This window comes from Drosophila elegans, unplaced genomic scaffold, assembly GCF_018152505.1.
Source record: "Drosophila elegans isolate 14027-0461.03 unplaced genomic scaffold, ASM1815250v1 contig_208, whole genome shotgun sequence".
Lineage (NCBI taxonomy): Eukaryota > Metazoa > Arthropoda > Insecta > Diptera > Drosophilidae > Drosophila > Drosophila elegans.
In genome coordinates, this window is record NW_024545578.1 from 18,769,681 (window position 1) to 18,786,845 (window position 17,165).

Below are 17,165 nucleotides of genomic sequence, written 5' to 3' on the forward strand. Positions count from 1 at the left end.
GTTTACCCCTCTATCCCACTCTTTTTTGCAGTTTTAATGGGCAGCAACAAGAACGAAATCCATTCATATACTGAACATTAAAATGTACGATTTCCAAACACAGTAAGCGAGCACAAATGTTCAAAAAAAATATATAAAGAATGAAATCAGTAGTAAAACGTTTGGGGGCGTTTTGCCAAGAATATCTTGTTGTCTATTTACTTGCGAAGCTGATAAAAATTCACTTTATTCACTTTGGCTGTTTATTTGCCTGAGCGCAAAGTGGTGACATCGCAGTCTGGGGGGCTAAAGGGGGGTGAGTTCGCTGAAGTGGCAAACAATAAAATGCAAACTGGTAGACAAATATGTAACTTTAACTGCAAACGCAAGTGCAGAGTAGTGGGATATGTGCGGCAAAATCAAGGGGGATTATGCGGAGAGCTCCCTAATCAGACTGAAATAAAACTACAAAGTTGCAAAACTCAAGAGTGAATTCTGAAAGGAGTTGAACAATAAGTTCATTGGTTGAAAAATAAGCAAGAAGTTGAACAATAAGTTCATTGGTTGAAAAATAATCAATAATATTTTTAATTTTAACCAACATTGAGAGACAGAAAATTATCAAAAGAAATTTTGAAAAATGGATCATCTTTCCTTATTCAATTTTTATTTTCGGCTCAATTCTTAAATTTAATCTATTAACATATTTTCAGAAAATTATTGTAGTTGTAAAAATTTTGAATCATAAAACCATACATTTTTAAACTTTAAATTTAGTGCAGTTGGAAATCTTGCCTGAAAACTAAATTTTCTTGTGCAAATTAAAGAAGGAAAATTTATTTTAAATAAATTGAAACATCGAAGTTTAAGTACATGTGATAACTTTGTATAGAACAGCATGCTTTCGTGCATTCCCTTTGTTTCCCTTTACTTTCTGTCCGTTGAAATGTTTTATAAAGTTGCTAACTTTTCTGTCCAACCTTGTTGCAATCCAAGTTCCCAGAGTCCTACAATAAGTTATGGTTGCCATTCGATGATTGTTTACCTTCTTCTAACAATTGTAAACTCAGCACACGCATTCTCGGGTTTCTCAGTAAACACCGAGAAGGAAAGGAAATAGTTGTCTTTTATCGCATTTGGAACATCTTCCCTGTTTGCCCATTTGTTTACTCACTTGGCCGATAAATGTTTTTGGCTGCGGCTTTGATAAAACACGCCCAGCATGAGTCCGAGCCATATATACAATGGCTGCCAAGACAAACAGCCGTAGAGTCATAATAATTGAATAATTAAAAACACACAATCAGTTAATTTTTTAATTACATTTTTCGCTACCCAAAGAGCGAAATTAATGGGAAGATAATAATTTTCATAGCCAAAAGAAAAGTAAACAAAAGCACACACATGCAAGTGATTTGTCATTGTCCAAACAACACAGAAAGGGGAAAATGAAAGTGCGGGGAGGGGCTGAAAAAAACCATAATTGAAACTCGCAACAGTTTTCATTAATTTTCCAGCTGGGAGAGGGCTTTTCCGGGGAGGTGGCGTAATGGCAATGTAGACATTAAGGCTAAACACAAACCATTTAATTCCCTTGTTTAATCATAATTTAAGACACGCTTCAACGTCACTCAAAGTCAGAGTCAAGGCAATTGCGAATGGTCCAGAGAAACCCCTTTCAAAAACTCTCTCCCTGCCAATTTTCCAGCGTTTGTTCTCTGCTTAATTTATGCAACATTTTTGCCAGTTTGTCGTTGGCCCTTCTTGTCGTCTCATATTTGCTTTTGGCCCAGTTTGGAACGAAGCAAGAGAAGGGCATATTTTATTTTCAAATATTCTACATTGCAAAGACCAAAGGGGTTACAAGCTTACATGTGTTCAAAAGGTAGAAAGAGGACAACCACACAGAAAAAACATTAAACATAGTTATGTTTCTGTTGGATATGTTTATTTATCAGAATAAATTCAGTATAATATTTAAACATTACCTTTTTATGTTGCATCGATGTCTTAATCGTTGACTTACGATTACCCAATGTAAACAAAGTTTAAATAAATTTAAAACAATTGTTTCAGGGGCATTCATAATTAAAGATAACTTATTTATTTTTGTCATTCATTTTTGATTTTATAACACAATTACTTTCTGTTTTTATTATAATATCATTTCATATTGGGAATGGCAAAGAAATAGGTTTTACGTTTTATTGTTTGCGGTTGCATCAAAAGCCATTTCTGCTTTTCTTTTACATTTACAAAGATAGCCGTATTTTATAATATTTTTTTTCTCTGCACAAGCAGGAGACAAAGTGATCTGGTCCGGCTTATTGCAATGCGTTTGATGTGGCCTGGAGGCTACACGATTCCTGTTTCATTTTAACGGCTTTGTTTAATATACCCCAGCCGCCACCGCCTCATCCTAGCAGGTGTTTACCCCTTTTGCTCATAAAAAGGGAAAGCTTTTCTTTTTTGTGTAAACAATTTGGCCGGCTACGAATTTTATTTCCGCTTCGTTTATTGTGTCGTTTGCCAGTCGAGTTAGGGTAAATACAGACATTTTATATTCGAATATTAAAATCATGATTGGTTGATACTAAAACAGATGATTTATTAGCTCACACTGATGAGGGTTAGTCATTAATGCTTCCCCTATATCTGGGTGCAGGAATCTTTGGCTTTCACTGGCGATGATAAACATAAAATGTAAAATCCCAAAGTGCAGTGGTGAAAGCATTTCTGTGGCAACTCATCCAATATGCAGTTCCGCTAATGCATGCAACTTAAACAACATGCACAAGCTGCAAAACTGAAAGCAAAAAGCGACCGCACAATGTAAACCAGCAAATGCCATGATTAGCAGACATTTTGTGGGAAATTAAAATAAATTGCTCTGGTAAATGTGAAAATGTGTTGGCGAAAGCATAAACACGCACCATTTTGACCAACACCTATTCGCCCTTACGCCTTTGCCTAAAAACTTACTCCATTTCAGGGCACTGATTCAATTTATGCGCGTGCAATATTCATTTTCCAATTCAATTAAATCCACCGTTACGGCGCTGACAGCGAACGCATGAAATTAAAACTGAAATGCATTAAATATTGAATTATGTTTGCCTCATTCCATATTTATTCATCAAGTTTAAAAGGTCATTAAAAATGGCCAGCAGTCGCTAGAAAATGGCGCAGCCTGAAAGTAAGCAACGAATTTTGATGCTTGCCAGTTAAATTAAGCATACGCCGCGTGTGACAAAAGAGGAAATTTTGTTCGTTTGCATGTCATTAAAATATATGAAAATTGAGTGGTGCTACAAACTGAGTGTAGCTTTAAACTATAAAATATATATTTGAATTTCAAATATTTCATAAAGGCAAAACAAATAACGTAGAGATGATTTTGTTTTACCTTTTTGTGGCATGTTAAATACCAAATTCGAGAGGATATAGCTTAAAATGGCGGCATCATATCAACTTGATGGCTGAAAATTTTACCTGATTTAATTAAGGGTCAAACTTAAAAGCTTATTTTTAAAATCTTTTAATTGTACTATGAGTTTTGTACTAAACCGATTGATTTATTTTGATGCATACTATAACGTTTGAAATAAATTCTTATAACCTGTTTTAATAATATAATTAATTAATTGTTTTTGAAGACTTCTTGTAATTAAAGATTAAATTAAATTAAATTTGTTTAATTTGTAGTTTATAATGTGTATGCAATGTCACTCTCGATGCGTATAAGACCTGAGGCTAAAATCAATAAAATATTTGTTTGTTCCATAAATTCGATTCTTTTCATTAAATATATTTGACTTACTATATTAATATTCTCTTAAAGAACTTGGCATTTGGGCAGACAAATCCAATAGCTTTCAGCCGCACTAATTAAAACTGAAAAAATATTTTACAATCAGTCCCATGGCGATAGTAAAAAGTTAGTCCATGTCCTTACCCTCGACTCGTGTTGTTTAATTAATTTAAAAGGTCCGGTAGAGTTCACCTGCGGGAGTGTCCGTTGTCGTAGTCTCTGCTTCCTTTATCTCGGGTTTCTCAGAATTTCCCGTTGGTCATTAATTTGTTTTTAAGAAGCGCATAATTGCCCGGTAACAGTGCCAGTAACGGGAACTGCAAACCGGTCAAGTAAACGCTTATTCATGGGTGCACTCTTGGCTGCCGGATTAACAAAGGAAACGGCCACTCGGATTGCAGAATCTGTGGTCCGTTTGTTTGCCCATCGCTCCTTTCATGCAACATAATTCGCTGGCTTGATGCGAGTGTGAGTGTGGCAAGCGGCCAAAGGAGCAAAGGATCCGCGGTAGCGAATTGCAAGCTGCCAGCACCACGCTGCCCTTCCAGCAAGATGAGTAGTTGAGCCGCCTTTGTCTCTCTGGTGTCGACATGAATCAGAAACTTAATTATTTTCAGCCGCGCGATGGCGCAAACTGCTTTGCCCAAACAAACAAGATGTCATCAGGGTGAAAATACACACAGAAAAAATTGGAACTCCAAAATGTGTGTCAAACCATTGTATATGAATTAAAAGGCCACTGTATTTAAATATTTTGTATGACATTTGTTTACAATCACAGAAAATATTATTATTAACTTAAATTTAAAGTACGCTGAAATATAACACATCTTTTAAAACTAAATACATTCTATAGCAATTCATGGACAATATTGAAAAGGCCAAAAACTGAATGCTTTACCAAAGACTAGTAACTAGTTTGCTAGCGTTTGTTAATTAAAAAATAATTTAAAGTTTAACTTATACAAAGTTTTTTTCAAGGTGTTTTAGCAACATTAGTGTTTGCGGAATGCGACATAAATCGACGTGCCTGACATTTTGACGCAGCTTGCAAAGTTCTTTTTACAACGCAGCTGCAACAACAGTGGCAACAAAACAATCGTAGGAATATTTACACTCAATTTACTGCCACTGGTGATGAGTCCTTTCCCCAACCCCAAAGCCCCACACACACACACACACACACATTGTCATAAAACTCGGTGCTTTTGTGGGGGCCCACACAAAGGATGTGGCACGCATATCCAAGCGGATTTGGGTACCACTCCTGGGAATGGGGATTGGACATTCACCTGCTGATGACTGTCACACACAGAATCCTCCTTTGAGAGCATATTTTTAAAAATAATTTTTAGCAGGATTGAGAAGCACTCGACTTTAAGTCGGACTCTCGTAACAATTGCTGGTGGTGAAGGCAATTGAAAGGGGGGGGAGTTACCCCCCACCCCCTTCAGCCACATGTTAGTTAGACCGGAAACTTGGCTAGCAGCGTCATAAACTGGTTACATTGTCAGGCGGAGAAATGGAGTAAAAGAAGAGGAAATTGCTGGCATCTCCTCACGCAACAGGATGCACATAAATCATGGCCAGTACCGTAAAACATACATGTATATATACTCGCTGTCCGATAAATATCCGAGGAGGGCAATAAAACATATTCTGCATACTGGGATCAGGCGCATATCTGCCATATATTTACGATGAGCAATTGCCGCCTTAACGCCCGTCAACGGACTAATAGACACCCTGTTCTCGATAGCGGTTAAATGCATCCTGTTTAATGGCATTAAATTGTGTTTTATGACTCAATAATAACCGTTCAGTTGAAGTGCGCCTGCATCGCCAGCTCTTAACCAATTGCGGAGCAGGCAAACCACAGACAGCATTTCCAAGTGGCCGCGAGCTGCACGCACTGATTGAATTTGGCCGGGTGTTGCATGCTCAAAGTGGCTTTCAGTGTCACTGGTGGTGCACAGGAAAAATACAGGTTTTAAACAGGATTTTCATAGATTTCTTGGAACATCTCCACATTGAATCGTATTCAAAATAGTTAAAACCAAAATCAAAATCTTTAGCCCAGCTTTGTTTAATTATTAATCAGTCCCAAAGAAAATTATATATATGCATAGGTAAACAATAAAAACTTAAATTACGTAGTAGGTCTTTTTATTTTTTTTTAAGTGACTTTTGGTTGCGGAAATTGTGTTGCCTTTTTCGATCATAAATATTTATCTGATCCAAACAGCACAAGGACATAGCTCTCTAAAATTTTCGGTGGTGACTAAATGATCATAAAAATCTCCTAGAAAGGAAATATAATATTTTCAATCAAGTTATTTCCCGTGGCATTTTTTGACAAATACATTTTTGACAGTTCATTTTTTCTTTCTGTGAGCCACTCGCAATGGAAATGGGCTGGACATAAAAAACAGCCAACACCACGGCAATTGTCCCTGACTGCTGCTCCTGTTCTGTCCTGCCCTCATCTTGTTCCTCCTCCGCAGACTGTTCCTTCTGGGCAGGGCGCACATGTTGAGGCACAACATTTGACATTTCTAGTGTTTGCCTTATGTGGAGGAGCACCAAAAGCACACCCTCACACCAAAAGGCGACTGTTTAAATGGCAAAGTAAGAGTGACTAACATATACAAACCCATATGACTGACAGCACCGATTTTACCATTCCCTGGCTTATTTTGTTTGTCCGGATTCTGACACTGGTATTTTAGGTTTAAATTGCCCAGCAATGTGTTGCTGATGTGTAAAGAAAAATAATTTTGTTCACACATCAGTTGCCTTATTATTAATTTTTCAAAAGGCAATTTCATATTTGTAATTGGTTCTAGCCCAATTGATATAATACAATATTTTACTTAATTACAAAAAAAAAAAAACGAATAAAACTTTAAAGTGAAAACAAATTTAAGAGGCTAAGCTAGGTATATTTATGACTTTTTTTGTGATACTACTTGTATTTGTATATTTTACTTACTTTCGTAAGAGTAAAACACTCTAGATACCAGTATAGTTTCATACACTTCTTTTGTTTCTTTGGCTTCTTTTTTATGCCACTTATTGTGCACACTTTTGCACTTGTCACCATCCTTATATAGACGCATATGTATCGCTTTATAGACCCGGTGACGTGTAGTGTTCGCCACTCTGTCGGCCCCACACCCACTTGAAATCTGTCAACTGCAACTATTTATTAAATTATATGCTGCCATTGTTAAGCGCAAACGACTGGCGAGGGGAGTGTGTGTCTGAAGACGAAGAGGGTGCTTTTCCTTCCGGCGGAATTGAAAAAGATTTTCACATTTTATTAAGAACGCTAAATGTGTTTTTCCGCTTATCTGCTTACAGATTTGGAATCCGAGTCAGGAGCGGATTCCTCGACGGATTCTTCGGCACCATGAAACACACGTTCGTCACCAACGAACATTGCCTCCTGCCTCGTTTATATTCTTGCAAGGCAGCATTAGGGAAATTGACGACAGCTTAAAACACTTTAAGGTGGCTTAAGGCCTCGACGTCAGCATAGAGTACCTCCTGTCAACCACAAGGATTCGTAGTGTTGCTGCCGTTGGCAGTTAAAACTCTCAGTTGACGTGCACCAACGAGCGGCAAAAAAGGAGAAAGTCGAGGACAGCTATAGACAGAATCCTCCAGCACAATGGACGTGGAACTCGAGGAGGAAGAGGAGCGAATTTGCCTCAGGTAAGTGTTGACAGTTTGCCACAAAGTTGGGGGTTTAAGATTGTCAATGATTTCGATGCCACACACTCTCCAATTGCATTCCTTTCAACCGGAGAAATTTCGCGGAAAATTTATATTATTTCAAGACAGCAAACTATGCCTGTACAATGATTTTGAATGCTCACATTTTTAAGAATAAAAAAACAGGGAAAATTGAAAATAAATTTAAAGTAAATAACATAGCAGGAAAAACTGAAAATAAATTTAAAGAAAACCACATTTTTAGGATAACTTAGCAGAAAAAAATTGAAAATAAATTTTAAGAATATAAATAAATACAAAATATATAAAAATAAATTAAATAAAGTTTTGAAAAATATTTGTACTTAAATAAATAAATAAATAAATTAAATTATTTAGAGGTCAATACAATTGATTGAAAATTACATTTTTAATTTTTATTTGAATAATTAGTTAGCTGGCACCAAAACAACTCCAATTTGTGACGAATTAAAGCTATCGAATTTATTTTTCCTTTATTTATACTCTCTTCTGCGTATAAAACTAGATTGGCTTATTAAGACTTCCAGATCGGGAAGTTTCAGTAATGGAAGATCGTCTGTTAAATTGATATTTGGCCAAAGAAGTGCCAGTGTAGTTTGCTCAATATAGTGTTTCTAAGAGAAGACCCTCTTCGCTCTAGTTCTATTTACAATAATCAATTAAATGGGTCCCCCAACAATGTGTCGCATTGGGTGTGGAATTGTACCCGATGAAAGCCTGGGAACAACAGGCGAGAGTAGCAACAAAGCCACTGGTATTCAATGTCAATCTCATATTTCAATTATGCTTTATAAATGGCAACAGACGACGCGTCTGACAAAGATGCTGTCTCCACTTAAATCCTGAGCTCAATGGACTCCATTCAAGGTGATGGACCTTTAAATGACTCAAATGAGTGTGTGAATATTGCCAGGAAACTATATAACATGAAAACCATACATTGCTATATTGTGAAATAGCGCATACGCCGCGTGGCCACTGGTAATTATGTTTAGAAAAACAAGCAAAGACCATAAAGGACAACTCAATCTGCACTTAATCGAATTGTCATATTAATTACATTATAACGAAAAGACAATTAGTCTTTCTACCCAGTTTTAAGTGAGAAATGTAAAGGAAGGGTGGAACATCAGCAAATATTTCTAATGGATAATTGCAGGCGTGGCAATTAAACGTGTCAATTAATGAAGAAATAAAATCTAAAGTCAGAACGCTTAGCTTGATGCGATTAAATTGCTTTAATTGCTGTGAGCAAGCTCTCTCTTAGTAGCACTTAAAAAGAACTGACTGTCTGCCCCCAAAAGCAAACATAACGTACTGGCCATAAATTTAATATTTCATCCGCATTCTGTCGAACTCGATGGCTCAACCTCAGTGAGCAGCAGCTGTAAATGTCAGGACAACTTGAAGCGTCTGCTTAATGCTATGCAAATTTCCTTTTTTATGCAAATTTTCTTTTTACGTGTAGTAAACAATCGGCGGAATCGAAAGAAGGGAAAATTCCGTCGCAGGCGTCAACACCGAAACTAGGTAAAAACCCAACCGAATCTGCCATAAAATGTGAATTTTAATGACAAACAACAATGAACCGCAGGGACAGGTTTGTGGAAAGGAAACGAGTAAGGAAAAGTGGATAATAAATAGCGCGACTTTTAATGGGAGAAAACTTTTGCTGCAGCGACTGAACCTAATTAGTAAGCCATAAACATAAATAGCCATGTCCTGGCAACTTCTACGAGTTTTTAAGATTTCCCTGCCAAATAAAGTCAAGAGTTCTTGGCGTACTGTACGCTGAAGATTTGTGGTTTGGGTTCCGAGCAAGCGATTTGTCAATTTTAATGGCTTTCAAATACTTGCTAACTTGATTGCAGCCCTTAGAAGTGGCCACTTACACGGCTTATTGCCTTTTTCTTTTGCCACAGAAGCTGTTCTGATTGCTTTTGATTTTGAATGTGTTTACCCAAATCAGAGGCAGCCGTCAAATAAAATGCTTTGATTCGAGCCACAAAGCGGCAAAAGGACATCAAAGCCATGGTCCGCATTTTCTGCATAACAATGCGTAACAGGGACGAACTTGGAAATATCGAACAATAATGGTATTTTAAAGAACCGCCAAGAAGTTCCAGATGAGGATTTTTAAAAACACAATGGGCAAATTTATTTGCTGTCCAACTCTGATAGATCCCAAATATGTTTGATTTACTTTCATTCTGCTGATTTAAAGTACACTACAAAAATTGAAAAGAGTGTTTCAAAGATAAGTTTAATATTATTTTAGAAATAGAAACAATCAAACATAGAAGAAAATAACCAAATTGTATTACAAAAATTGAAATTAACTTAGTGTTAATTACATATCAGATTAATCCTTAGTTAATATTAGCTTTTTTGCTGTGTAAAGACAAACACTCTACTACCCTACCCTTTGTCCTTTTTTATGGGTTCTTCACTCCTTTTTTTTTTTGGTCTGACCCAAACTGAGCCGCTGAGTAATTTTTCTATTTTCTGCTTTGTTGCTCGCTTTCAATTGCACACCCATGTTGACCAATGTCCGACATTAACCCAAATCCAGCACACTCACATACTGACAGATGTGTGTATGGGAAAAGGTGTCTGTGTCTGTCTGTTTGTCTGTCTGTTTGTCTGTCTGTTTGTGTGCCTGTCTTTCTGCCCGAAGGGTCTTTTATGGGGCAGGACTCTTAGCCAAATGAAGTTGGCAAAGACATGGCCATATCCATAACCGAGCTAGCTGATTCTCGTTGCAGTAAATTGGCCACCTGCTGCGTTTGTTTTGGCATGCTCTGCTGTCATTCTGATGTTTCCCATTTCCTGACCTGGCCGGAAATTAATTACCAATAAAATTATGTTCATAGCTTGTTTTAATTGATTTTATGGCCCAAGTTTGGGGACAGTTATGGGGGTAATTGGAATGTTATCGATTTCCAATGTTTTTTTTAATTTGATAAAATTACAGTTTTTGGATTCGACTATAATGAAGAGGAGTCTTTTATTAATTTTTTTAAATAAACCGATTCGTTATATTCTTTCTATCTTTTTATAAAATCTTAACAAACCAAAATACATTTTAGTGATCACCAAGTACAATTATTAAGTCTAATGTCAAAAATGGAATCTTCAAGGCAAAAAAATCCATCCTAATCGTATAATTTAACCACCTTGCTTGGCTTAAGTCCTTTAAGAAGCTGACCCAGACAATCCGTTAGATATCTCTATCCTCCGGAGAAGTTTTCTCCAACTAATTATCTTTAAATATTTGTCATCCTCACACACATCGCTTGTAACCGTAGGAAACGCTTTCGCACCAGCTGGATGATAGCCACGCCCCTTTCGGCAACATGGCCTCGCCCCTTTTGGAACGACTTAAACGCTTAATAAATAAAACAAGCAGCTTGCCAGACATGGCTGATATAGTTGATGTAGCTGGTGCTGTTGTTGTGGCCATATCGATGGTTCAACCTTGCCAAGTAGTTCGGGTAGTTGTAGTTGTTGCTGGCACTGGGGGGCATTACAATAATGCATGGGAGCTGCTGGTTGCGGCCCTCGGGTTAAGCATAAATATGTCAAGTGTTAATTGCTGCCACTTAACGCAGAGCACAAACTCAAATATAACCACAGAGACACACGTACACCGAAAGAAAAGGACAAAGATTAAACAGATAAGTTCCAAAATAAATATATTTAAATATTAGGGATTATATGATCCTGCTCTATTCCATGTAAAATTTTTTTGTAATAATAATTTCAATAAAATTTCAATAGGAGTTCAACATTTATCATTAGTTTCCCTTTGAAATGTTTTACATTATGTACATTTTTAAGGAAACAATAAAGTATTATTGATTTAATAATAGTGAAAACAGCAAATTAGAAAGTGTTGAGGAATGTCTTTGACTTGTAATATTAAAAAAAAACATTCAAAAATGAGTAATTTTTAAGCATTAATATGTTTATTAAGATTTATAATATTTTTTTCGGTGCATTCCCACATAGCAAGACGTGTAAATATGACTTTAATCTACTTAGCTTAGCAGCTGCCGCCTAAAGTCCCCACTTTCCATCCCCTTTTCCGTGTCTGGGACTTGAAAGTCGCAGCACCATTAGCAAACAAAGCCACACACACACACTTGTTACACACCCAATAATGTGCTTTAACAAGTTTCTTATGGCCATAAATTCAACAAGCCAACAAAAGCTCATAAAAAGGACTGACTGCCACCTCTTACCTTTCGGCCTTGGATCTACCACCTCTTTGGGCCAAGAATGGGTGGCCTTAGTAGCTGATTGGCGACTTAAAACTATTCCCACTGTTTGTCTATATAAATAAGAGCCGGCATTGGCAGACATATCTTTGACATTTCATATCTGTTCAGATAGTTGGCCGTACAATAACACACCTCGAAGTTCGCAAAGTAAAGGAAAATACAATGAAACTTGAAAAGAAGGCCAAGCCATAAGCCTGGTTTTCACAACAGTATAATAAGCTTTCAACTGTTATGTACTCAAATGTTCCAAATTGCAAACATGCTTATGCTGGGGACACTTCAATTAAAATTGGTTTTCTTTCCCCAAGGTAGAAATGGAATTTGACTTAAATGCAATATGCCAAATTCTTTCGTAGATATTTTTGCAATATTTTTCCCTTGAACAAAAATGTGAAAAATTTAAAACAGTATATTTAATTGGAAACTAAAGTTTCTTTTAAAATTAAAAAATTGATAACCAAAAAACGAGTCTTATCTTGCAAATTAAAAGCAAAGATTAAACAAACCCAATAGCAACTAATTTACAATTTAATGTATTTATCAACACTCATACAAAATTTCTTTTAATTTTTAAAACAAATACTAAACATTAAATACTTCGAATCTATATTTCAATATAGCAAAACGCAAAGCGCTTAAATATTTATTAAAGTCCTTAATATTTAATAAAGTCCACCAGCACCGTTCCCGCCAAAAATATAGCCATCAATTGTTGATTATCATTTAGGGACCCATCATAATTACCATTATCATTCTCGCGGGAAAGTCAGCCGGGCGAACTGGAGTCAATTACCATATCAGCAACATTGTTGACCAAAACTGATTTCACTTGGCGTCACAGCGAGAGAAAGAGAAAAATATGGGGAATATGGAGAATATGGAGAGAACCCAAATCCAAAATAACGCTCGACAGTATCATATTATATCCCGGCGATGGCGATTTTTTCTCGCTCAGTTGTCAAACGCCAGTCCGATGTGAAAGACGCGAAAAAATAATATTTAACCAAAGCAAGCCGCTGGCGGCAGCAAAAACATTAGAATTAATAAATAAAACCTGTTGAGCAGTCGCACCTAACATATGTCTACAAATACATATATATATATATATATACAAAGTATAGATCAACATTTGCATTGTTTAGTACACGAAGCCTAGTCAAAAACGGTGAAAAGTGCAAAGTTCCTATGGGTGAATCACTGTATAGGTTCCATATTTACATATAATATTTGCCCCTGGAAATGATGGGTGAGGAGACCCTTCCCCTTTCTCTTCCCATTCCCTCGCGTTCGATTTATCGATTTTGTATTTTGAATATTGTTGCGCCATTATCAACACATTTATATACGCGATAATTATATTAGAAGTTTATCTCGACCCATCGCTGGCGATAAACTCCACTCGAATCGCCTGGATTCGCAGTGCGGATTGGTTCGGTTGCCCGATTTTCTTCCGTGGGATAACGCGATTACTCATCGAACGACTTCAGTGGGAAAAGGTAGTGCAATCGCTTGACAATGTGCTAATCGGTGAAACGGAACATAATCCGCTGTGATCGGGCATGTGATACCCGTCTTATTGGACCAAACCTTACAGGTGCGTAAATAAATCGAGGCATCTGCGGAGTTGCTAAATGTTCCACTGTTGATTGGCTGGTCGGGAAGGTGCTAAAATTCGCATCTTTACAACTTGGGAACTACACTTGAACTGTGATCTCGCCATGCAAATTAATGTGAAAATTGATTGTTTTTAGCGCAAGGCTGAAATTTCCATGGAATTAAACCCATATTTTAGTCTGCATCGCAATTTCAACTCTGTATACGTTGCACATAATAAATCGGAGTTTGAATTTGGTTAATAAAGCATTTACTTCCCATAAATGATAACGATTATTTTATAGAGAAAGAGAATCGGAAAGAGTCGAGATTAGAAGAGAGATAGACAGAAAGGGACAAATAGGGAGATATTGCTGCACATTGATTAGACGAGTAAATATGGTAAATATAATCCACGCTGTCTGGCGCAAACAATCCATAAATATACCAGCTCCTTTTGGCCAGATAACATTTGACATCAATTTGATAATAACTGCCATGCAACAAGTGAATGGATCACATTAAGATAAATACTAATTAAGAAATGTGTATTTTACTAGCAATCCTTGGGCTAGGAAAGTGTCATTTCCATAAAAACAGCTATTTTATATGTTACTTTAACGCATCAAAGGTTTTCAGACCTTTAGGAGAGTAATAATAATAATTACAAAGGTCAGAGGAGCCAACTTTTCAAATACAAATTTGCTATACTACTTCTTCATTTTATTAAAGAATTATATTGAACATTGTTTTTTTCCACCAATGACACTTAATCAATAAGGCATATGTAAGCAATGATACGTATATCCATAGACATCCCAACATGGCTTAGTTGACCCCTCGACTTATTGGTATTTCCTTTTTTTTTGCCTTTTTCCTTCAGCTAGATTTAAGTTCACTTTCCCTGAAATGAGTGCTATGTTTGCAGAGAAATGCGTGTGTGTGTGTGTGTGTGCACGTGCCTGCACGTGTGTTTGTGCAGTCGTGTGTGTGAGTGTGTATCACTGCTAATTTGAATAATGACAACGACATCAACGCGCCATTTTCCACTGTCGTCGTGCTGCCATTTTGCGTTTCCGCTGCGGCATCGGGAATTTAACATCAAATAAGCTGATACAAAGCATAAATATATACATATATTTATATATATATCCGGTCTCTTATCAGCAGGAACAAAAACAGCAACTCAATAAACAGAAAATTATTCAAAAGCTCTTAGACGTCGAAGGGGGTTTGACAAAGAAATTTGAAGGCTCTTACTGACAGATTCTCGTTAAATAAGTTACAGAGCTCATAGAATTATTCAAATGCCACAAAGTGTCTAATTTCATTTACGGAATTTAAAATCTGATTTGCTCTTTAATGGAATAGCAATAAATAATAATGAAATCAGCTAGACTACAGCTTGAAATATGAAATACATAAATTATAATTTTGCTTAATGGCTCTGGCAACGAAAGTATGATTGAGAATGTACTAAGAAACGGATTATGAAATAATAAATTCACTATGACACTAGAAAGTAGACACTAGAATAAAATATTCCAATTCCACAATATAGTATAATTAAATTTTACGCAGCATTGAGTTTTAATTTTCTCCGCCACAGGAATTCACAATACAATAAATAGGAATTTGTTTTGCGCCGCTTAAAAGGTTCGAGGGTTGGGCAAAGACCTTTAACAGCTATTGTGTAAATAAATATTGAAGAAGCTCTTTAGAAACACTTGGTACATTTTAAATTGTAGAACACAAATATTTCAAGCTAAATAAACGAAATAAACGGAAATTCTTATAGAAACGTATCTGAATACTTTAATATAAATTTAAAACTATCTTAAATATCCATTTCCATTTTTAAAATTATAGTGCTGTAAAACCAAAGAAAGATTTAAAGCTTGTGATTAATTTATATATCTCACCATTTTAAATTTCGATTCACGCCACCAAATGTTTACACATTTTTCACATCTGAATACTATAATCTTAATTTAAAACTTTCTTAAATAAATACATTTTTTGCTTCGCTCCATTTCTATTTTACAATTTGTAGTGCTGTAAAACCAAAGAAAGATTTAAAGCTTTGTGATTCAGCACTTCTAACATCTAGCAAATTAATTTATATATCTTACCATTTTAAATTTCAATTCGCGCCACCAAATGTTTACACTCATTAGACGGCATTTGAACTTCAAAGTGAAGATTGAAATTGAATGTTCCCTGATTAAAAAGAAAAGAAAGTTCACCGAAAATAATTCTTTGTATTTTAATGTGTAATATAATAAATTGCATACTAATTGTAAATGTAATTCGTTGTAATGTTTCGGAATAAAATTATGATTGTTTCTGACCTACCTAACCTACACATTATTATTATTTTTCTCTCTTGATAATAAATATTTGTTAATATATATGGTCAAATATGTATGCTTAAAATTTCCCAAGAAATTTTAAAAACACACCATACTTTAAAACAAAAAATTTTGATTTTAATTGACATTAATTTTGACTTTCCTTTTTTCTCTCTGTGTAGGACAGCGGAGGAGGAGCAGTTGGCCAACATGGATGACGACAAGCTGGTTTCCGACGAGGTGCACATGCGGCAGCTGAGTGCCACGCCCTCGTCGGCGTTTTCGCTGCAGCAGCGCCGGCAGAGCAACAGTGTGACCCACTCCGCGCCCCCCGAACTCACGCAGCGCGGCGACACGAAGGAGGAGGCGCCTCCGGGGGAGGAGGTGGATCCCGATGAGCGGGTGGTCCTTCGCCGGGCGGCGGACAGGGGCGCCGTTGCCTTGGCCCAAATCGACGACCTAAAACTGGAGGGGGATGATGATGAGGAGGATGACGATGATGAGGATGAGGTTGATGGTCTCGGCATGGGTATGGGTCTAAGTAATCCCGCAGCGCAGACCACGGATGATGAGCAGATTATGGTCAAAGGAACAGCTACTACAGTGGCCACATCCACATCTACATCTACATACACATCCACATCCACGGCAGCAACAGCAACAGCCGTCGAGGTAAGTTGATATGTGTGTCCACGCACTCAGGACTAATTAAAGCCAAGCTAAAACCCAAAACAGCAGGATGCAGCCACCACCAATGCCACAACGATAGCCACTCCGGACATGTCAAAAATACCCCGACTTCCCGGCGACGGGGCCCAAATGGAGGACACTGGCGACCTGCCGCCATCGCTGCGTGCCTCCACCACATCAATTTTGTCCAATTTGCGCAAGAAACAGCAGGGCGGCCCTCTGCGCGGGGGCGTGGCCAAGCAGACGCCACTGCGGGTGCAGTCCGTCCGGATTGTGGAGGCCAAGCGGGCCTACGGACCCAAGCGCCGCACGGAAAGCTGCAGCATCTTTGGCAACAGCAATTTCGGTAAGCGGGGATTTCCAATCCCCGGAAAGGGAGATTTGGTGCTTTGAGAATGGACACCTCTCAAGCTCTGAATATAAAGCCAATTCCGGTAATCCGCATAGCTACATATGTTTGAATGTATGACCAGTAGATTTTAGCCCATTTTAAATAGCATCAACAGGAAACACGAAGCTGAATAAAATGCTTTACGTGCTAAATGATTATTATATATTATTCCTCAAATTTTGTTGCACTTTAAAATGATTATTATTACAAATATAGAGCTTCTTAAATGTGGATCTAAGCTTTCAAAGTTATTTTGTGGCCATTGAAAAAGTTTTGGAATGAAACCTTTTTTAACAGAATACTAATTT

At 37.0% G+C, this 17,165-nt stretch overlaps 1 protein-coding gene across 5 annotated transcripts in view; it reads left to right on the forward strand.

Moving 5' to 3' along the window:
- Positions 1-17,165, forward strand: part of LOC108142699 (adenylyl cyclase 78C) — a 35,228-nt gene that overhangs the window by 5,364 nt on the left and 12,699 nt on the right. For 3 of the 5 annotated variants that reach the window (XM_017266710.1, XM_017266709.2, XM_017266712.2), the window contains exons 2-4: positions 7,154-7,507; positions 15,959-16,448; positions 16,512-16,812. In XM_017266710.1, the coding sequence (XP_017122199.1) occupies positions 7,464-7,507; positions 15,959-16,448; positions 16,512-16,812 (835 nt within the window). In that variant the 5' untranslated portion in view covers positions 7,154-7,463. Of the gene's footprint in view, positions 1-7,153; positions 7,508-12,806; positions 13,427-15,958; positions 16,449-16,511; positions 16,813-17,165 lie in introns of those variants that run through there. The other 2 variants (XM_017266713.2, XM_017266714.2) reach the window with 2 other exon arrangements.